Source organism: Atractosteus spatula, chromosome 3, assembly GCF_055471065.1.
Source record: "Atractosteus spatula isolate fAtrSpa1 chromosome 3, fAtrSpa1.hap1, whole genome shotgun sequence".
In the NCBI taxonomy this organism is placed as follows: domain Eukaryota; kingdom Metazoa; phylum Chordata; class Actinopteri; order Semionotiformes; family Lepisosteidae; genus Atractosteus; species Atractosteus spatula.
The window spans coordinates 65,859,685-65,882,418 of NC_142708.1; the positions used below are offsets into that span (position 1 = coordinate 65,859,685).

A 22,734-nucleotide genomic window follows, 5' to 3' on the forward strand; every position below is an offset into this window, starting at 1 on the left:
TCGATCTAAAGCTAGAGTTTGCCTAACCAATTTGTTAGTGTTATTTGAACAAGTAACAACAGTAACAACATAGGGCTTATGACACAGTATGGTGTATTTAGAGATTCAGAAGCCTTTAATTAACATAGTTCTACATTAAAAATTAATTCCCAATTACTGGAGGTAGGTATTCAGGGAAGAAAGAGTGTTTGGTATGAGAATTGGCAAATAAATAGAAACTAGAATGCACAGATAAGGAATGAATACTTGAATTGGGATGATGGAATTAGTGGAGTACCACAAGGATCTGTACTAGGACAGATAAAGGATTGGGATTGGGATCATCAAACTGTAGAAACGGCAAATGCAATTAAATAAAATTTAGATAAAATTAAAAACTGGGCAAACATGTTTCGGCACAGCGGTGGCACAGTGATTAGCATTACAGACAAGGGTTCAATTCCATTCCTGGGGTGTTATCTACATGGAGTTTTCTGTTTTCCTCAGATTTGTACAGTATGTGCATTTCCTTCAAGTGCTCCGGTTTCCTCCCACAGTCCAAAGACATATTGGCAGGTTAATGTGAGTGTGTGCGTGTCTGTGTCTGGGTGGATGGCTGGATGGAAGATAACATTTGAAAGATTTCTTTTTAAAATTCATGCCCAGAGAAATAGGCAATGCTGAAAACAAGCTTTTTACTAGCTTCCAATCTTAGAAAGAAGCAAAAATCATGAGTTGAACAGAAGAGTCAAGTAATCCAATCTGTAAATTAGTTTAATTTTCTAGCACTGTTTCTTGTCATGGGCTGTGCGGTGCAAGCCCAGGAATGGATAAGTGCAGCTGGATTTAGTCTGAAGAGAAATTTCAAGTTACACCCTGTCTCTTGTCAGTTTCTGCAAACAGGATATTAATGATTACTCTCACTTCGGTAGCTGTGCTTCTAAGTGAAGCAAGATGGCTTTGATAAATTCAAAACACCAAGTGCTCTGCAGACCAGGAGACATATTGGTTTACTGTCCAGGTTCAGACTGTACTAAAAGCAGGCCTGAATGTAACAACACAACTTTGTGAATGTTGCTGGAAACTATTTTAGTGTAATAAAGCACAGCGATACTGAATTTAAACCGTGCGAATAAGCCAAGCTTAAACATAGCTATCGGACTGGAGGAGTCACCTCCGGTAACAATGTCACCCTTAAAATGAAATCGATTTTTGCTTGTTTGGTTTTCGTATCTAAAATTTAAATGGCATTCCTTTGAAGAGGCGCGGCCTGGATAACAGTGGGATTGAGAGGACTCGCCCCGCACAGTAGTGGACAAAAGCCGAGAGTGACTTTTAAAATAGCACTGGACACCTAACAAAGCAGAAACAACAGAGAGAAAGCGTGTTTTCAATAGCGAAAAAGAATACAATAAGAGAAAAACGATATCGTTTGAACTTTACAAAGCAGAAAAAATCCGCTACAATTCGGAAAGGCAGTCTGTTACGCAACGCCCATGTCTGACACAAGATACAGTACCTTTGAAGATTTGGTGTGAACACTTGCTTAGTTTCTGCCGCTCTTTCTTAAGATGATAGCTCTGTCGCTTCAGCCTCCGGAAAAAAAAAGTGGACGAAAAACCTTAGCAAATTAAAGAGCTATCTGTGATTCTATTTGTGGTTTCTACTTCACTCTGGGTGAAAACTTCTCGTTTGGCTGGCATCGACAGCGGCGTTTTAAAAAGAGAAACGTCTTTTCCTCCCCACAGCGACCATAGGAGCGTCAGGGAGATGAGCTGCTCCGCGAAGCGACACCCTTAGAGATCTCCCCCTGCTTTTTCACCCCGACAGGAGAGACGCTTATCTTAGCACACTGGGTAACTTACCGACAGCCACGAACTCCGGAGGAACAGCATATTTGTGAATGTGTGTATTTTTGAATGTGTGCGCTAGATCAGGAGGGAGCGTCATTAAAGAGCAATTGGACATTAAATATATTTTTATTAAGATCAAAATTTTCGAAAATTGTGTTGAAACGCCAGCGTCAGTGAAAATATTTTTTAAATGAAAACATTTAATACCTGGTGCTTATTTTGTCTCCTTTTAAAAGTATTTAGACCTTGAACTGGAAAAGCAATAGCAAATTTGTAATTTTGGAGCAAAAACGTTTATATATATACGTTTGCAAATCGACTGATGCATATGTGTTTGCTCAGATATCTACTTTTTTTTCCTTAGCTAAAACAAGCACTGGTGGAATTTCTGAGCCGAAGACAAATTCGTTCGCTTAACCTCTGATATGCAGTTATAGAGGTAAGATAATTTTAAAATGTGCCTTGTTCGTAGTGTTCGCTACAGAGATTGTTGTGACTGCAGAGAAAACTCTGGTTTGGAGAGCGACTTTGGAGACGCCCTTGTATGAAAGTTAGAGTTAGCAGACATTTAAATTTAGAGGAACAAGTAATAGGTTTATTCCATGCTGAAAAAAGAAGAAAGGAAACACAACGTTTCGGCCGTGGAGCCTTCTTCAGGTGTGGAGAAGTTGACACCTGAAGAAGGCTCCACGGCCGAATCGTTGTATTTTCTTTCTTCTTTTTTTCAGCATGGAATAAACCTCTTACTTGCTCCTTTGCAGCCTACGCATGCTGACGCAGCTACCCAGCGGAACTATTTAAATTCAGAGTAATGGTTAAAGGAAAAGGTTAAAGCATAACAATAAAACTGCTCAAGCCTATCATTTTAATCAAACGTATTTCACTACGTCCATTGTTTGCTGATTGAAAAATTTCCCACTATACGGCACAGCCTAACGATGATGCTATTTGAAATGGCCATAGTTCATTAAAGGGCAGTCCCTTTTTTGTGCAATAAATAAAATACTGACTGGAATACATGATAGGATGTATTTTTATTTGCCTCTCTTTACATTGCAGGGGCACTTCCGTCACGCTTTCCTTACGCATTGCACTATACTAAAATGCGAGAAAGTTACCGTAAGTTAATGCGAGTTAAGACTTGCTAAATGACTTCCTATTAAAGATAAAATGTGAACACAGCTGTGTTCCGAACCCTATGCGATGGTGTTCACTTTGAGCAATTTATGGTAGTGATCTTTGCTCTAGGCAGTTCTTAACACATGCATTTCCACACTGCCATCCTATTCAGAAACAAATGATTCCGCAAAATGTTGATCTTATCTGAACCACGGAATTGTGAAATATGACTAATGTTGTATATACCTAAAGTTTGTTTTGCAGTTTACATTTCTCTAAAAATGCATTCTCTGTAGTACAATGCACTACAGATTTGTTATCATTATTTTGATGAACCGCCCTACTACTAAAAATGACGTATTGTCCTATCTGAAAATGTGTGTAAAGATTTGGTCATAGACCACCACTTATAGTAATAATAAGCACCACCCAGAAACATCCTTGTCATTCTCTCTAAGACTCTTAGAGTAATGCCAAATTAACTGGATATTCTGCATCTCTGCTTCTTGTGTAGTGTAACTGCCAACAGATCAGCTCATGGGTGAATCTACACCTTTCTTAATCTTGATGTAAAATACTCTTCTTCACCCAGAATACAGGAAAAGCTTGGTTTGATCTGAAGCCCATAAAATAACAAACCTTGTTCTTTGTTTACATCTGTGCAGATTTCTAGTCCAATAAAAAATGATCTACTCCATCTCTTGTGACAGTGGATAGGGTATGCACTGAGCCAGAAATTAATTTCCAAGATACAGCTGTGTGCCACAGTATGTTCTGATATGTGGGCACAACCTTGACACGCCTCAGATCTGAAGATGTCAACAGCTTTAAGAATTTGTCAGTGGTGCAAAGTGTTAAGCAGGATGGATTGTGTAACCATTGTGTTGGCTGTACGATATACTCCAGGAAGAGCACAGCACACCACAGTGAACTCAGATTGGAAGGGGCTGAAATTGTATTGAAATCAAAATGCTCCTATCAAGCAGATCAGTGAAAGAAAGCTCACTTGTCCCACAATTACTGAAACCATTACAAATTCAGTGCAAATCTGGGACCTGGCCATCAGCACAATAACCAGTTTCTGGCTCACCACTGCTCTGGTCTTTTGATTCTTTGTTGCTAGCATTTTCAATCTGTGCATGCATGCGATTTGCATTATTTTTCAATCACGATTACAAGATTGCACTGTTGAGGACAGCATGCAAGTGTTTAGATTTAGATCCTGCTGAAGAAGTAAGTGTGATTTTGTCTCAGTCCTCCTTGTTGTCAGATTGTGCTGTGCTTGCTTTTGAAGTCACGAGTAGCTCTGTGAGAGTGGACCTAGCTACCTGTGTGATGCTATCAGACGATGTGGGTTAGGTGTTCAGATACAGAATATACATTTGTTGTACAAAATATGAGGGGACAACTTCAGTCCTCAGTTTCTGGGCTCCTTTATTTTGAATTCAAAGAAGAAAATGGAATTCAATTAAAGGAATAACAAGATAGCTCAACTCAGGGTGAATGAAAAACTGGGAATTTTAACATAAGGAAGTGTCATGGTTCCAATTTTCTTCAGTTAACCCATGGCAAAACATAAATTGTCATAGAAAATTCTCATTATACATTAAGGAAAAACCAACAAATAAACTCATAAAAAAGCGGTCCAGTCCAGTGCTTCAAACTCTTGGTACGTAAGGAGTTAGTTGAACAAATTACTTAATTCTTGATTGATATTCACTGCACCTGAGTCCAAGTCTTTAGCAATTGAGAAGTCCCATGTAACAAGTCAAGAGAAGAATGTGATTAACCTGGAGCCAGAACCTTCTCTTTTTTGCAAATCGTCCCAGGATCACATCTAAAGTGGGATTTCACAGAAATGAGCTGTGTTAGGGTGTGGCACAGGGGACACATTGGTTAGCTTCGCTGACTCACTGCGCTGGGGTCCTGGGTTCAATAACTGACCTGGGGTGCTATCTGTGTGGAGTTTGTATGTTCCCCCTGTGTTTGAGTGGGGTTCCTTATACAGTCCAAAGACGTGTTGGTAGGTTTATTGGCTTCTGGAAACATTGGCCCTGGTGTGAGTGTGTGAGTGTTTGTGTTCATGCCATGTGATGGACTGGTGTCCCTTCCTACTTTGTGCTCATTTCTCCCGTTCAGGTGCTCTGGTGCTCTGGTTTCCTCCCACAGTCCAACAACATACTGGTTGGTAAATTGCATTCTAGGAAAATTGGCCCTGGTATGAGTGTGTAGCCGGGATAGACTCCGGCTCCCCCATGCTCCTGAATTGGAAGAAACGGTTAGAAGATGGATAGATGGTATGTCTTAGGAGCTGAAAGAGTAATTCATAACTTATCTTTTCCAGGACATACAGTAGGTATTTTTTTTTCACAAAACTGAGTTCCCTTAAGTCAGGACTCTCTAACCCTGGTCATGAAAAGCTCCTATCCAGCAGGTGTTACAGAAATTAATCAAGAGGAAGAGTCACTTATTACCAGGTTAGAAACACTGTGTTAATTGTATCTTCCTGTCTTACAGGTTATAAGTGATTTATATACAAATGTGCAGCCCCCATATTGAAATACATTCCCTGAGTCCCTGTCACACTGTTCACTCTAAACTCCACGCCAACATCAGTACCTGACTAGGATAAGCTGCTCGACTTGCTCGGGGTCATTGTGTCCCTGTAGCACATGGCACAGAAATCCAAATTTAAAACTTCCTTCAGAAAGACAAACCCTTGACTTTGTGGATTTGAGAGTCCCGTAAAAAATAGTCAAATAATTCTATGAAGTATGTAAGCAAGGCATATATTTCTGGTACGAGTTTAAAATCAATTAACAGACAGGAGGGAGTTTTGGGAGCTGAAAATGAGTACAATGTCCTGGGGCTGTTACGGGCTGGTAGAGAAAAGACAGGGGACTGAGGGTAGAGTCTGTGCTGTTTTATTCTTGTGCATCAAACAGAAGAAAAACAAAACTAAATTTTCTGCGGCGTGTTGTCTCTTGATGCACTGGCAGTTCAGTTTCTCTGACTGTGGCTCTGTTGCCCAACCCTGGTGTGCAATATCTGTGCCTTCATCTCTCACGCCTCACAAGATGGAGCACACAGTTTAAAAATAGCCAGGAACTCAGCCATTAGAGATCTGGATGTGCAGATGGTCATCAGAGCTGAGTGGCTGTCACATTTCCATCCATCCATTTTCTAACTGCATCATTCAGTACAGTGTTGCGGGAGAGCTGGAGACTTTCCTGGCAGGCAACGGGCACAGGGCGGGATACACCCTGTATGGGACACCAGTCCATGACAGGGCACACAGACACACACACGCTCAAACACTTATGCCAGGGCCAAATTTGCCAGAAGCCAATAAACCTGTCAGTGTGTCTTTGTACTGTCAGATGAAAACCAGAGCACTAAGTGGAAACCCATGCAAACACGGGTAGAACATGCAAGCCCCACACAGACAGTGCTGGGAGGCAGCAATGCTGACCACTGGCCATGGTGCCAGCCCTACTTTAATAGCTCACACCCTTTTTGGAACTTGTAGAGTATTACATACTACTCTCAACAGGTTTTTGAAATAATAGTTGATTTATGGTCACCTTCTTGAACCACATCCTATAGTTGACTATTTTGTCAGGGGGGGTCACATATTAAATACCACGTGAGTACATAGGTATTCAGGACAGCTCTGAGTCTTAAGTTTAAAAAACAGAGATTACAAGGGACGGGGAAGTCTTTGTTGAGTTCATGCAAGCCCTTTACATGTGAAAATATATTTAAAGTAAATATACTATTATCCAATTAAGGAGGATAAATAAAGATTTACATACCATTAATAAATTATTGTCATTCCAAATAGGAAACGGTTTAAATGATTTGGGCCATGGGTTTTTCCAGATCATAAAAAGTGCTAAGAGATACTGTAAAACAGCATTAATTGTGGTCCATTGTCGAAGGAATACAAGGACGTTTATTATGTTTGTTATGTTTGGAGTTTAGAAAATCAAAATTGGCTTCCCTTAAAAATATCAAGGTAAAGGGATAAAGGTAACAAGGAACAAAATATTTAATCACAATAAAACATTTGTCTTCTGTTGTAGCTGTTTTGCATTGCCAGGGCATATACTGTATTAAGGAAACCGTCATTGCAAATCACATTAAATCTGATTAAAGATGGGGATGTAATTAACTTTATAAACTGCAGTGAAAGAAGAAACCAAGAAAATTTTAAATCATCTGGAATTGTTGATTCCATCTACCTTTACATCTAAATTGAGTGTCATGAGCATTGATGGTGCCCAGTTAATTCTGTCGGCAAGTTTAAACAATAAGGAACTGAAATCACAAATTATGAAAGAACAAGAGTACATGTGTTCACACAAAGAGCTTTGAGTGAATAGTCCAGAAAAGCAGTATATAAGTGTAAGAACAATGATGATGATTATTATTATTAAACTTGAGACAGCAGCTCCAAAGAGGGAGTCAGTATAGATGAATTGATATATCAAACTTGCACCATATATATAAAACCTAGACCAAATCCAAATACTTCCACATCTAACCATTCACTGCAACCAAACACCTTTTCAGTATCGAGAGGGAGAACAGAAAAATATTTTTGTGCTAATGTTTACGATCATAAATATCATAAATAACACAGAGGGCTGAAAGGTGGCACAGTGAGCCCTGCATTCAATTCCAGACTTTTGGTGCTGTCTGTGTAGAGTGTGCATGGTCTCCCCATGATTGTGTGGGTTTTGTCCGGGTGCTCTGTGTAGCGGAGCTGTTTGCAGCACGGTGACGTCACCGCCTTCCCTGCACGTAGCAGGGAACTCAGCCGCCCGGGCTGGCGGAGGTCTCCTTTAGCTTGGCCGGCTGGGTCCCGGGTTCCTGCCCAGGTAGTGAGGGACGAACCGGCAGGGCGGAGCGGCGAGGGCACGAGCCCGCGCGGAACTGCAGCGGTCACATGTGGTTTCCTCCCCCAGTCCAACAACATACTGGTACTGTAGGTAAATTGTCTTCTAGGAAAATTGGCCCTGGTGTGTGTGTTGCTGGGATCCCTGAATAGGAAGAAGCAGTTAGAAAATGGATGGATCTGCTAAACTAATTAGTATGAAGGTTCCATAGAAAGAGAGGTAAAGGACTTACAAAGTGGACTGGGCAGACTCTGACCTAATGGAATTGCTTTTGATTGGCCAAAAGAATGAGGCCTGTGTCCTAATACAGTTGCTAGTCATGTTAGTCAAGTCAGATAGCACCCTCCCTCTCTAATTAAGTCCTTTGTAGCTGGAATCTGATTGGCTAACCACCCCTGAATTGAGAGTGAAGTGTGTGGTTTTGCTTTCTCGTGTCTGTCACAGAGCCAATGAAACCGCTCCAGGAAGATACTGGAATTTACTTTACTGATTTCATTGATGGCAAGACAGCCCTGCCCTTCGGCACCACACACAGTGCACGCTGAGCCAATCTGCAGTGACGTCTGACATAGGCTGCATGCTGAAATCACTCCTCACTCATGTGGGCAGGGGGCTCAACCTGCTGCTGAGTTCTGCCTTTTCTAGCTAAAAGTAAAATTTGTGCTTTTCATGTGGGGCAGCTCATGTCATCAACTGGTTCCCATTTTCTTGCTAACTGGCCTGTCATCCTACTTGCCTATGAAAATTGAACTGATCATCATGAATTAACTTAAATGCTCCATTTTCTGAAACATAAGAGCAGTTGGATACAAGCCCATCCAACCCAAGTAGCCCAGTTGTTAGTTAATAGTTAATCGATCCCAGGATCTCTTCCTGCTGTTTCTCGAAAACATCTGCTTCAGCAACACAGTAGGGTAGATTGTTCCACACTCCCACAACTCTTTGTGGAAAAGTAGTGCCTCCTGTTCTTGGGTTTAAATGCACACACAGCTTCACAGTTTACAGCAAATCCACATAGCTTCCACTTGTTTCCTGTGGTTCATGTTTCACTCTTCATGTGAAAGCAATCCACAGGGTTGACTCTTTACTTTTCAGGATATTGCACGTTTGTTCAAGGCCCACTGTAGTCACAGTTCAACACTAAAATATTCAGTTCTTTCAGTACATGCTCGTAAGCCCTATCACGTACAGTATCTGGGTGTTCTTCCCAGGACAAATTCCAGAGCAGTAATAACTTTTCCATAAAGTGGTAACCAAAATTGTGCATAGTATTCTGAGGGCTTACTAATGTGTTATAGTATTTTAGCACAATAACCAGATGTAAATGCTTGATTTAAATTCTAAGTCTGTATCCTAGAATTTTGCTTGCCATTATTGCTTCCCCACATTGATGGCAGATGTGAATGGATCAGCATGAAGACCTATGTTTCCCATTTTATATCTATAATTTTCCTATTATCTACATGTAGTACCCTGCACTTGTGTCCATTAAACGTCATCTTCAGGTGTTTTGTCCATAACGATCTTGTCTCCACTGTTCCCCTCAAAACAGCATGCAGTGCAAGAGACATATTTTGCCCCCAAATTACCATTTTTGCCAATTTTGGCATGTCCATGTTGGAGTTCTGTGGTGAGGGTATTAAACCTACACTGCTGCGTGAGTCAGGCTGTGTTTCATGGAAAACAACGTCTGAAGAATTGGCAGTCAGTAATCTAGATTTCTATCTCATGCCGAGATAGTTCCTTGGAACTCTTACAATCGAGGGTTGGAGCCCTGTACAAAGTGCCAGAACAGGAAGGAAACACAAGGAGGGATCATGATTTGGATTTGTTGTCAATTCCAATTGTAACACTCTTAGCCGAGTCGAATGTGGCACCATGCCTCTGTAACTGTGCTGCACACCGCAACCCTTCTCCTGGAGAAATAGAATGTGTTCTGTTTTTCTTCCAAGTGCATAAGTTACTTGGAAGAATTCCTAAATTGGAACTCTTGAACGTGTTTTTCAGGGCTGTGCAAACTGACAATTTAAAGCTCCTGTGACACATAGGGTGGCCTGGTCACCACAGCCAGGCTCTTATGGCCTTCTCTTCTAGTTATAGATGGTTTTGTAAGTACTGACAACATAGCAGAGAAAGTTCCAGAATCCTAATCACTCCCTCATAAACTTGAATGCCTTTAACCACAGGGCGAATACTATTCCTAATACTGGGGTCTTAGCTCCCCTTGACTTTATAATAAACTCTGGGTCTCTTAACTGCTAACCCGCAACCAATAAACACAAGAAAATTACAGAATATTTACTGAATCTGTACCAGCACGCCTTAGTCATCCAAAATATATATTTTTAAAAAACATCGCAGCCCCACCCTTATAGACTTTAGATTGCAATGGGCAGAACCTGGGCTCAATTAGCCACCTGTGATCCACCTCAGTTAACTTCAGTCATCAGCTCAAGCTGAGCTAGAAGCTCAGAAAATCTATAAAAATGGGGCAGGAGCCCAGGCCCATAATAGACCTCCTCCACAATCTTACCCCATATTTTGACAGACTGCTTACAACATTTGGCAAGAATATATGTTTTTTGATTGTGGCTCAGGTTCTCATTGTGTTCAGTGACTTAGTTACTTTGTTCAGCAACAAACCCAAATGAAAAGGGGAAGTTTAACTTTTTTTTGTGCAATTGGCCACAGACTATAGACTTTCTCTTTCCAGCAAGATTAAGGTGTGACAGCCTCACAATAGTATACATAATCCAGTGTTAGTTTTCTACTTATGCCTTTATGCTTTTGTTGAAATAACTTTGGTTATATGTTTTGCCCTAGTCCTGAAATGGGCTTTTCTTTTTCTCCAAGGTATTAAACAATTAGCCTTTTAGAGATCGTTTAGTAGCAATCAGTGGCACTGCAGTGAAAGAAAATATTCCTTAGCTAATGTACTTGACTCCTGTCCAGAACCCTGCTGCAGGAAGCTTGTTTGATGTACTTTACTTTTTAAAATTCAATTTTTTTTTAATGAAAGCAATTTTGAATGAAGCCTGATTACGTTTGCCGTTACCAGGTGTGAAGTTTGCATTCCCCGTGTTAATTATAAGACTCTGGTCATGATGGAGAGAGTGCTGTTAGGCAGACCTTTAGACTTAATGTTCTAGGAAAGTCCTTTTTTACCCCAGATGTAACTTTTATTAGTAGGAAGCAACTCGTAAAAAGCACAATGATGTCTGTAAAGATATGAGCTAACGCCTTCAGACAACATAAATGTGTTTCCGGACACAAAAACAGGACACACTTGTACATTGCCAAGACTCGTTTCTGCCGCTTGAAGCACTTCTTTGAACCTCATGGCAATGAGGAGTGAAGTAGATTTCAAAGACAAATAGGAAGTGTGAAGAATCTAGCCATCAAGGATGTGGAAAAAGACAACAGATAACACAACAGCTCAGTATTTTTTTGCTTTTTCAAAAACAGGATATGTAAGACAGTATGTCTTACAGATAATGAAGAAAAAGAGCTTTTATAGCAATGAAAATAGGACAGCACTCTAAAGAAGGCTAACAGCTAAATGTTACCTCTCCCCTGAACTGAGAAACAACGATGAACACTTATCTGTAAGACATGTAGTAGTTCCCTGTGAAAGTCACAATAGCACTGAGCAATAATATTCAACTCCTTTATAAAGAATGTATAGATATGTGTTACCTGTTGACATTAATACAGTAAATAAGTAAATCAAATGTTACCTCAGTGGTTCTCTGTCTGGGTCCTGGGCAACTCTTTATTTTTCTGGGCTGTGCTCCAGCTCAGCTCTTAATTACAAGCTAATTGACTTAGATGTTCATTTTGAGGCCTATTTTTTAAAGAAAATGCTTTCAGTTCTTAAAAATCTGAGTGACATTTGTAATCGGTATGAACCCTGTTCTAATTGGGGACTTTCAGGACTGCCTCTAATCAGTTCAGTTGAAATGGGTTCATTTCTGGACCTGGGTTGCTATCTGCATGTTCTTCCTGTGTTCATGTGGGTTTCCTCCAGGTACGCTGGTTTCCTCCCAAAGTCAAAAAACATGCTAGTAGGTTAATTGGCTTCTGAAGAAGGTGACCCTGGTGTGAGTGTGTCTGTCTGCCATGTGGTGGGCTAGCGTCACATCCAGCGTGTTGGTTACCAAGACAGGCTCTGGCTCCCCCACAACCCTGTACATCTGTTTAGAAAATGAAAATGGATGAATGTTTCACTAACAAGGCCTGCACTGAGCATGCATTTCACTAATCTTCCTCAAGCTGTGCTTCAGTAACAAAGGACTAAACATTAGTTACACAAAACCCCTAAAATAAGTCTCGCAAGACAATATCAGGAGAAACAGAGAAACTCACAAGTACTGTGAGCAGGTTACTGACACATAACAAGACTTGTAAATGACCTGAGATGACTTAGCTTTGACTTCAAAGAACAGGAAAACTTTTATTAGCTCTAGTAGTGTTTATTTCTCATGTTCTATATTGTTTCATTAAAATAAGTTGCAGAAGGTCAGACCACAGCATGCTGAATTTGAGGAAATCTTTTGAAAATACTGAGAGACAGACTACAGCCCAATGGTGATGCTGACTGATGATCAGATTGTTAACCAAGAGTCAGACTTCGACTTTCTAAAATAGCCTATGAACACCAGATGCTGACAATGTTTCTTTGAAAAAACTCATTATTTCAGCGTTGTAGAAATCTTATCTGCTGAAGATGACCTTTGTCACTTCAGTTGTCTCCCGATACATCATGTCTTTCAAAAGTCCTGAACAGAAGGGATTTTCTCCATTTACTAAGCAGATTTTTTTTCCCATCGTTCATGAGCACTTCAGCCTCACTCTGAAAAGAATGTTTGACTGATGTGCATGATAAAACTCTTATTAGGGTGGCAAGGTGGCGCAGTGGTTAGCATTGCAGCCTCAGAGTGCTGGGACCCTGGGTTTCATTCCGGATCTGGGGTGCTGTGTGTGTGGAGTTTGCATGGTCTCCCCGTGTTTGCTTGTGTTTCCTCTGGGTGCTCCAGTTTCCTCCCACAGTACAAAGCCATACTGGTAAGTTTAATGGCTTGTGGTAGAAATCTGGCTCCCCTGCAACCCTGATCTGGATAAAGCAATTAGAAAAAGAACAGATTCATTATAAAATAATCTTTCTATAGTATGGAAAAAGTTATGTGCATTAAAGAGAGCTTAGGAGATTGCAGATAAACTGACCCTCTGGGTTGTTAAATATTCTTTCTTTATTAAAGATCTTAATTTTTGAACCTCTGGCAGATCACTTCTTAAGATGTGCTCCAGTAAGTTTGCAGCTTCCTATAGGTTTTACTGTGCATTTATGTGTTTATCTCTACATCAGGGCTGTCCAGTCCTAGTTCTGCAGGGCTGGAGTGTCTGTAGGTTTTCTAGGTCTCTTTAAAGTGTCGCTTTTTTCGCATTGAAAACCCAGGGCTCACTTCCAGGGTCAGGATTGTACATCCCTCCTCTACCAGCTTTACTGGTCTTATATCAAGAAGTTCCTGGCAGCACTTTACTCTACAACAGTGTACTTTGTGTCTGTACACAACCTGCACAACCTGCAAACTAAAACAAAAACCTGAATGTTAGTTGAAGGAACAATGACACAAATACAGTACGTTTAAATGACTAAAATACCAGAAAATGAAATTTACGCACTAACCTGAAGAATAATGCAATTACACAGATGAAATAAAACAGTAAGAAGAAGACAGTGTACAGAAAGGGGGAGATACAGAGCAGAGACGTTGGTGTGGATTGCAGATTTGCAGTCACCAGCAAAAGATTAGCAACCCACGTTACCAGTTTGATCATTAAAATTGTTTGTGCAGCACTGTGTAAGAGTTATTGAAGGACTGAGTTGGAAACGGGCGCATTGCAGGTGCTATCTAAACTAGAGAGCCTCGAGCACTGCTGAAATGTGGTCAGGGACCGAGCTGCTCTGATTTCTGATGAGGAAGGGTGGAGAAGTGAGGAGGTTGTGTAATGGCTGTATCACCCTGAAGCCTTATCTTGTCAGACTTCAGAAGCCTGGGTGCGGTCAGCTCTGGGATGGGAGACCTTTGCTTTGGAATATAACAGGTTGCGGCTCGAAGGACCAGCTGGTCCAACTGGTCACCATATCGGCATAGTCCGACCACAGGTTACCTGGCTGTTGTGGAAGATCAGGCCAGAAACATCCTTCCTTTTTTATCCACTGCTTTGTTCTAAAAATCACTATCGCCACGAACGTGCGGCTGGGACAGGTTGTAGGTATTTCCTTCCATGCTGAGCTCTTGTAATATCTCTCCAGCTCATTATGAAAACCTATGCTCCTTACATTGAATTAATCCTCTTGGTGTCTCTGATGCTGCACTGGGAATTTAGAAGTGTTAATATTTCTTAACTGTGTTTCAAATCAAATTCAAGTTTTATTGCCATAACATACGGAAGCTTATTAGCGCCACGGGAAAAAAAAAACTCGTTTATAGGAGATAGTATCTTGTTTAAACAAGAAAATTATTAAACACGTGTTGCGAACTATATTAATACTGTAAATTGCTTTATGCTTTATATGCAATGATATTGCCCCGTGCAAAGTAGCATTGACTTTAACAACAGCAGAATATAAAGAAAAAAATAATCTAAAGGAGCACGTGTTCTGTCTTTTGTATACATGATGTACAATACCGTGTCGGTAATCATCCCCAGGTTAAACACGTATTATTTTCGCTGTTTCTGTCAAGTAGAAATGACACGGCTTTCCAAACGTATGTTCTTCTGGATGTAAAGCTGCAGAAACATGTACATAGGTTTTTGCGTACTCTTTAAAAATTGAACGGAACGCATTCACGATGACTTGATGGCAAGACTTATTTACCAATTGTTACTGTTTGTAACAGTAAACGGTAAGCCAACAACGTACAAACTGTATAACGGGTTGTATGCCGTCCTGGAATTCTACTTTTTGTTCTGCATTACCCCATCTCTTTACATTGACTTCTTTGCAACCGGACACACAAACACTGCTTCTTCTCCCTTCGAAATACACTTTTCCTAAATGAAAACAGGACGTAAAGGAAGGGTTTCAGAAATCAAACAAAGCTTTATTCCTGTGCTTATAGTCTAGGTAATTGGAGACTGCGCTGTTCTGTTTCCTATGGTCATATACGGGTTTTTCGCACGAAGCCGTATTGAACAGTATTTCTCGCGTTGTGAACGTGTGTACACAGCGGTCCCCCGGGTTCCAGTTAGTGCGTAATTACGCATCGAAAAACCGGAGGTTTAAAAAAAGATAATTAGCTCACTGATAGTTTGATGTAGAGACTGTGGAAATTTCCACAAGTCATGGTCTTTAAAATGCATTTGGTTTGAAGGCGTTCTATGCTTCCATTGCGAAGATATGGACAAAAGAATATTTGTGCTTGGTCAAAAAAATGTCATAATAACGAAAAAGTAAAGGCCGAGAAAGCATTCACAATGTATTTTATACACAAAGCAAGTGTTCTCGCAACTCTAAGAGGTTTCGTGTAAACGCTACAAGCGTGCCAAAATCGTTTTCGAACTTCAAGCTAACTTTACCCCGGTTGTTAAAGTCAATGCTTCTTTGCATAGGACGATGTTATTGCATATATTATACAGTGCCATGGAATTTACAATATTTATATAGTACGCAACATTGTTCACAAATTAACTGTTGTGCTTAGAATTATTTTCTCGTATAAACGAGTAATTTTCTTTCTCTATGGCGCTAATAAGCTTTCGTAATAACAACTAGTTGCATAAAATCGGTTTGATAAGCTCATACAATTAAAAGACATACAGTACAATACAAATATACAACATGAAACTGATAATACACAGCATCCACCCAGCTCAACTTCACATATCATCCTAAACACCAGTAATACCAAAAATAAAATAATTAACAGAGAAACCAGATAACCATTCACATGAGAATGTGGATAATAAAACAATCAAGCACAAATACACAAAATCCACAAAAAACTCAAAATTCTGCTTGTATATTACAAAAGCCCATGCTTTCTTGGTGGGAATAGATTGGGTTATTTCAAGTCATTCTATATGTTAGATTTTTCCAGTGCTATTTGTGGGATTGGAAATACAGTACATGTACATCTTTGCTGGAAGCTTTGCTTAGATATTTTCCAAAAAGAATTCGGACACATTTTCCTATCAGTAGAATTCTGAAGTATGTTTAAAGAATTTGTTTTACTATGTATAATGTGTGTAACAATAACATTAACGTATGATGTGACTGATTGAAGCTGTTGAGTATTATTTGGGTTTATTTTAACATTTTAAACTTTACTAATAGATGTAAATGTTCATTTGCATCAGTAAAACCTGTGAAGACCTGTTTCTGTGAAGAAACGTGGGAATAAGCCATATTTATTGGTTAGATTTCTGTGTATTTCTCACATGACTACATCTCCTCTAATCTTTGTTCTTTCCACTGTTGTACTTCTAATAAGTGCTCCAAAAACAAATCTTTTCTAATTGCTTTTTTGATTTGATCATGTGGTATTTAATTTAAACCTCATCTTGAGATGATTTGTGAAATAAGACCACAAAAACCTGTTGCTTACAGAACAAGGATGGCTGTGTTTTAACCATACATCATTAGCCTTATCTGGACTTTGAACACAAAGCTCATATGAGATTCATTGTTGCCTGATTAATTTTTTAGTGAATCTTTTTATTTTAAAAAATCTTGAATAAAAAAAGATAAAACATCTGCAGTTTTGGATTAGATAATGTTGCTGCTTGATTTTATAGCTACAAAATGTTGAGCTTAAGAATATTTTTTTTGCTTTTTTGAATGAACTTTGCACTGGAAACACCTTACGTTTCTCTGGGCTTTCCTGATTTTTTGTTATCCATATAGTTGGTAGGGCTAGGGAGTAGGGGTCCTGGCTAATTTCCACAAACTTAATCTATCCTAACCCCCTGTCCATTGCCAAATGAACAGCCCTTCTCTATTTTATGAAACCGGACCAATTGTTCAGGCCCATTGATTCTTGTCCCATTGATCATCTCACACTGCTAGCCACCTGATCTACAACCACCATCATCTCACACTGCTGACCACCTGATCTACAACCACCACCATCTCACACTGCTGACCACCTGATCTACAACCACCACCATCTCACACTGCTGACCACCTGATCTACAACCACCACCATCTCACACTGCTGACCACCTGATCTACAACTACCACCATCTCACACTGCTGACCACCTGATCTACAACTACCATCATCTCACACTGCTGACCACCTGATCTACAACCACCACCATCTCACACTGCTGACCACCTGATCTACAGAACCTTCTTCTCCACAGTTCCCTTAACTGTCCACAGCCACCAACATCTCATACTGCTGACCATGTGATCTCCACAACATTCTTGTCCACAGTTGCAGTATAGCCCAGAGCTGCTGTATAACCTGTAAAGGCATATCCTACAGCACACACATACATGGTGCTCTAGAAACGTTGTGACAATCCAGAGGGCCTCTTTCTCATCTAACAATCTGTTTGCATTTCCCTAAAGGCTGTGATATCCCCTCTCATACTGACTATCTGAGTCCTTAGCTGACACTGCACATAGTGTTTCTTGTGGTTTTATTGTTGTTCTGTGCTGTCTTTATAGACACCCTTTGCATCTTGACTGGATCAATTGTAAGTCTGTGGATAAATACATTAGCCAAAGTAATACATGTAATGTCAATGGAATTTCTTGGAGAACATGTTCTACCATTTACCTTGGGGAAACTGAAAGAAGACTGACTGAATATTTAGCGCTATTAATTCAGAGAATTGTCTCACAGCCCTTTACATCCACCCCCTGCCTGTCCCACTTTTTCCATGTCTCACCTCTCTCCCTCTTTCGCTTCTATACACCTTCAGCGTGGAATGAACTCCTTGTTCCTCTGTGGAACTGACAGTTCCGTCTGTTCTTTGTTTCTTCTAAATACTTGTTGTTTTTTTGTTTCGAGGAACAAAAGGACACAGAAAGAAGCTGCTCCCAGGATCCAAAGTGAAATGGCAGAGAATACTGTGTACTGCCCTCTCATTAGGACCATGATAAACACCTCCAAGCATTCCAACAGTTCGGACAGATCCTTCAGCTATGCAGTCGTCTGCTTGCATGGTATTGTGTCCATTTTTGGGATCCTGGAGAACCTCCTGATCCTGTGGGTGATTGGATTCCGGGTGCGTCGGACAGTGATCAGTGTCTGGATCATTAACCTAGCAGCCTCCGACCTCCTGGCCACTATCTCTCTGCCATTCTTCACCCACTTCCTGGCAAGTGGTGGCACCTGGACCCTGGGGACCACCTTCTGCAAGATCCACTCCTCCATGTTTTTCCTCAACATGTTTGTGAGTGGCTTCCTGCTTAGTGTGATCAGCCTGGACCGCTGCGTGGTGGTCATATACCCTGTGTGGTCCCAGAACCACCGAGATGTCCGTCTGGCCACGCAGGTGTGCATCGGGATCTGGATCCTGGCCGTTATCAACACGATCCCTTATTATGTCTTTCGGGACACCATCGAGAGAAACGATGGGAGGATCATGTGCTATTATAACTATGCACAATACAGGTCCCCCGAGCAAGAGGTGGACAGCCTGTGTGGGATGAGACAGGATGTCTTGGCCATCAGCAAGTTCCTGTTGTCGTTCTTCATTCCACTGCTTGTGATCATTGGCAGCTACATGGCCGTGAGCTCCAGCATCACGAGACGCGGCCGGAAGCGTACCTATCGGTTCTTCCGCCTGGTGGTGGCTGTCATCATCACTTTCATCCTCTGCTGGATCCCTTATCACATCTTCAGCTTGCTGGAGGCGGCCACTCGTTATTACCCCAGTCTCAGTCACACGGTCTTCATGGCTCTGCCGCTGGTCAGCAGCCTGGCCTTCATCAACAGCGTCGTCAACCCCTTCCTGTACGTGTTCAGCTGCCCTGACTTCTTGGCCAAGATCCGGCAGTCGCTGAGCGCGGTGATGGAGAGCGTGCTGATGGAGGACACAGACTTCCAGCACCGCCGCAGCACCACGCGCTCCTCTGTCAGCACCAGCGAGCTGTTGAGCCGCGGGTACAAGTTCCGGTGGCAGCGCGACAAGCTGAGCAGCACGGAGAAGGAGGAGGACCTGCCGACTGTGTTTTGACCTTTGACCTTGGCTCATGCCGATAGAGTCTGTCAACAGGAAAGGCAATGATGACTGATGTCCTCTGGGGTGATGGGTGTTATATAACTGTAGGATGTCTGCAAGTTAGAATGGTGAATCTGCGCTCCATGGGAGGGAATGATGGAAAATGACTTGCCTGTCATGAATTCCTGTATAGAAATTCTTAGGCCATGTTTTTCAGCTCCTAAGTATAACTAATTATTTTTTTATGAAATTGTGACTGCACAAGTGGAATGCTGTGGACTTTGTCCGATCCCTTGTTTTTAACAAAATTAACAAACTAACAGTGATTGTGCACTGCTGAAACATTCACGGGCCAAACGGGAGCACAGTTCCTTTGTCCTGGAGTTCAAGAATAAAAACTGCTTTTATTTTTCAGAGAATATGCTGCCTTACCATTTAACCAAACTCAGACTAGCGTGAGCCATTCATTATGTGAATGAGACTAATGTTTTTTTTTCTTTTTTTGGGGATAAACTCAACACCATGCAGCCCACCAGCTTAATTTGTACATACATATACATGTGTAAACTAATGTATTAATAGGAAATATGTGCATTATCAGTAAATTCACTTTTGTGTATTTTTTGTGCTTGTAGGATTTTGAGCATAAGTATTGGAAAGCTGCATCTGAGTCACAAAATGTAGTCACAAAATTTAGCAACAAACATTTAAGCTCTTCTGCATGTATCAGCCACTCTTTCACGCTCAATAGTGGGAGCTGTTTCAGTGAATCGACTTTAACGTACTGGGTTTCCCTTTTCTATCCCTGGATCTAGTATCAGAAAGCCACTTATTCCTGGAAGAACAGGGTTCCAGGCAGAGCTACAAGTGGGGGGGAAGACCTGTCAGTCACTGGGGGCACCCACGACTGGGGTTGATGAGAGGAAACAAGGGCTTGGGAGAACACTGAAACTCCACACAGAAGACACACCAGTTCAGGGTCAAATCCAGAAAAAAGAGCTATGAAATAACAGTACTAACTACATTCACACCTATTATTAAATTTGATATATTTTGACGTAACTTGACTGGAATGGGATTTGAAAAAGAAAGTGGAAGCTAGCATTCTACAAAATGACTGAGGTGAGTCCATATACTGTAGGTCTACAAGGAGTGAAATTCAATGATATGTTAATGTGTGGATAAGTCTGTTAAATAGTGTAACCTGCTCATGGCTCCTAACAGTTCATTTTAACAGAGAATAAAATTGAATGTAGTTTTGACCTGTGTAGAGAATGCCAGTGTCAATGCTAGAAGGATACAAGTCTAGACTGAATAAAGACCATTCCTGTGAGCTAATTGAATAGTTAACAGTGGCCAGGAACTCTCAATCCTGCTTCTTTTGTTTTCTGCAGCCTTTTAATTGAACTGAATCTTCAATTAATCTTTTCTTGAAAGTGTCTCCAGCTGCTGAAAACTTGCAAGATGGTTTAAAAACTCCCAAACTACCTTATTTCTGTATTTCAGAAATTATTCGGGTGTCTGGATTTTGAAACAGCTCCATGCAGAGCAACACGTATATACTTTGATGCAGAGTCATTCCCACTTGTGTTGGTCCATGAACTGGTCACATTGCAAGATCTGTTTAGACAGGAATGTGGGAGTGGTGCTTTAAGAGGCAAGGTAAAGAGGAAGTGAATAGGTCTGTGTGCTGCATTTCTTATTAACTCTCTTTAAAACCAAGCACTGAACAGAATAAATTGGGTTAAACCAGTTCTCGAGGAATGAAATGCTAATGGATTTCTTTCCAGCCTAAGTTCATGAGTTTGTAATTGAACTAATCATTTACTTAGTCGCTGTTGGCATTTCACCCCAGTCTGTAGCAGCTATAGGAGATATAGGAGACCTGTAAATCCCTCAGAAAAATGGACCTCTTGGACCCCTTGTGTAAAAGGGATGTTTTCTTCAGTTTTAAAAGCATGTTCGGATAGTTTGCACATGTGTCCTCCGATATATTTTTAAAATTCTCTTTTAGCCTGGGCAGCATTCCTTTTAAGTCTTGGAGTGTATCTGGCTGCTCTTCTCTGGATTGATTCGAGAGCAGCTATGTTTTTTCTGTGACTTGCTGACCCCAGTCATGCACAATATTGGAAATGTCTTACTAGTTCATATTGAGTAAACCTGCAACCTACAACTTAACCTATCATCCATCACTTTTATTCTACTCCTTAAGGTACTGTATATATTGTAATGGAGTGGCAGCTTGTCTCCGGGCGGAAGTTGTCTGCCAAGTTGTGAATTATTATAGGACTGTGGTGTTTCTGTGGCCTGTGACCAGGTTTTAATTCGATGGTCCTGTTGCTATGCAGCTCTGGTGAGACTATTTTCTAATGTCTCTAACCTTTTCCCAGAGAACATGCATTCCAGGACTGGATACCTGGCTGTACCCTGACCTCTTGGTGTTTGTATAATTTGTGGGAAACAAGAACCTGCCTGATTTTAATAACATACTCTCCTCCGAGAATAATGTTGGTCTGTCTGCCCACAGGAATGACCTCACAACCCTGCCTCTGCTTTCTGCTTCTTCTCATCCTCCATCATCCCACAGTCCAGACCCACCTTCACCCACCCTGGCCAGAAGCCCTCAAGGAATTTGTATTTTCAATATCTGGATCCCGTCCCCCTGAATTATTCTGTGCTCAAGACCACAGAAAGACAGGTTGTTTGTCAGGGTGGGACATTCCTTTAAACCTGGAGTTGTATCTGGTCACCCTTTGGATTGGTTATAGAGCAGCAATATAATTTCTATAGAAGGACGACCCCAAATATACTTCATGAAATTGAGAAGAGCTCTTATTGTCAGCACATGTGAAGATTTTCAGATCTTCTTTATCACTGACTTGATGCATAGAATTTTTACTTGCATATTTATAGGACCAAACAACGTAAAAAGAGGCCTTATATCTACACAGGTTAAAGAAATAACTTGAACTTGAACTTGAACTTTATTGCCATATGTAACCGGTACTGGTACAATGGAATTCTTACTTACAGAAAGTCTCTTGATTGTAAAACAAGTGTAAAAAACAAAACAAAGTGCAAACAGTGCATCAAGACAATATACAAACAAACAGTAGACAATGTACAAGTAAACATGTAGACAGTTTGAATGTAAACAATACAGACGTGTAAACAATGACTTTAGATGTGCAATAGATAAGAAATCATAATGAGGTAGATGGTGATGGTGTAGGTGTGGTCCGAGGGGGATGGCTAAATGTGTTAGCCAATCTCATTGCCTGTGGATAGAAGCTATTGAAGAATCTAGTGGTAATTGTCCGTATGCTCTTATATCTCTTGCCTGAGGGCAGTGGGGTGAAGAGCTCATGCCCGGGGTGCTGACTGTCCTCTGTGATGGCCAGAATTCTACCACGGCAGCGGTCCTCATAGAGCTGTTTAATCTCGGTGAGTCCGCAGCCGATGATCTTCTGGGCCATATTGACCATTCTCTGCAGTGCCTTTCTTTCTTGCGAAGAGGTGTTGCCATACCACACAGTGATCCCGTTGGTGGTGATGCTCTCGATGGTGCAGCGGTAGAAGTTCACCAACACATGTATTGGCATCCTTCATCGCTTGAGGCACCTCAAGAAATAAAGGCGCTGCTGAGCCTTCTTCATGATAGAGTCAGTGTTCACAGTCCAGGTTAGATATTTAGAGATG

General features: G+C 41.0%; 1 protein-coding gene across 4 annotated transcripts in view; it reads left to right on the forward strand.

Moving 5' to 3' along the window:
- LOC148838258 (prostaglandin D2 receptor 2-like) overlaps positions 1–19,640 on the forward strand; it is a 53,193-nt gene extending 33,553 nt beyond the window's left edge. For 3 of the 4 annotated variants that reach the window (XM_088910534.1, XM_088910531.1, XM_088910533.1), the window contains 3 exons: positions 1,728–1,835; positions 2,197–2,271; positions 17,880–19,640. In XM_088910534.1, coding sequence (XP_088766660.1) covers positions 17,926–19,050 — 1,125 coding nt within the window. In that variant the 5' untranslated portion in view covers positions 1,728–1,835; positions 2,197–2,271; positions 17,880–17,925 and the 3' untranslated portion in view covers positions 19,051–19,640. Of the gene's footprint in view, positions 1–1,727; positions 1,885–2,196; positions 2,272–17,879 lie in introns of all 4 variants that reach the window. The other variant, XM_088910532.1, reaches the window with a different exon arrangement.
- The last annotated feature ends 3,094 nt before the right edge of the window (positions 19,641–22,734 follow it).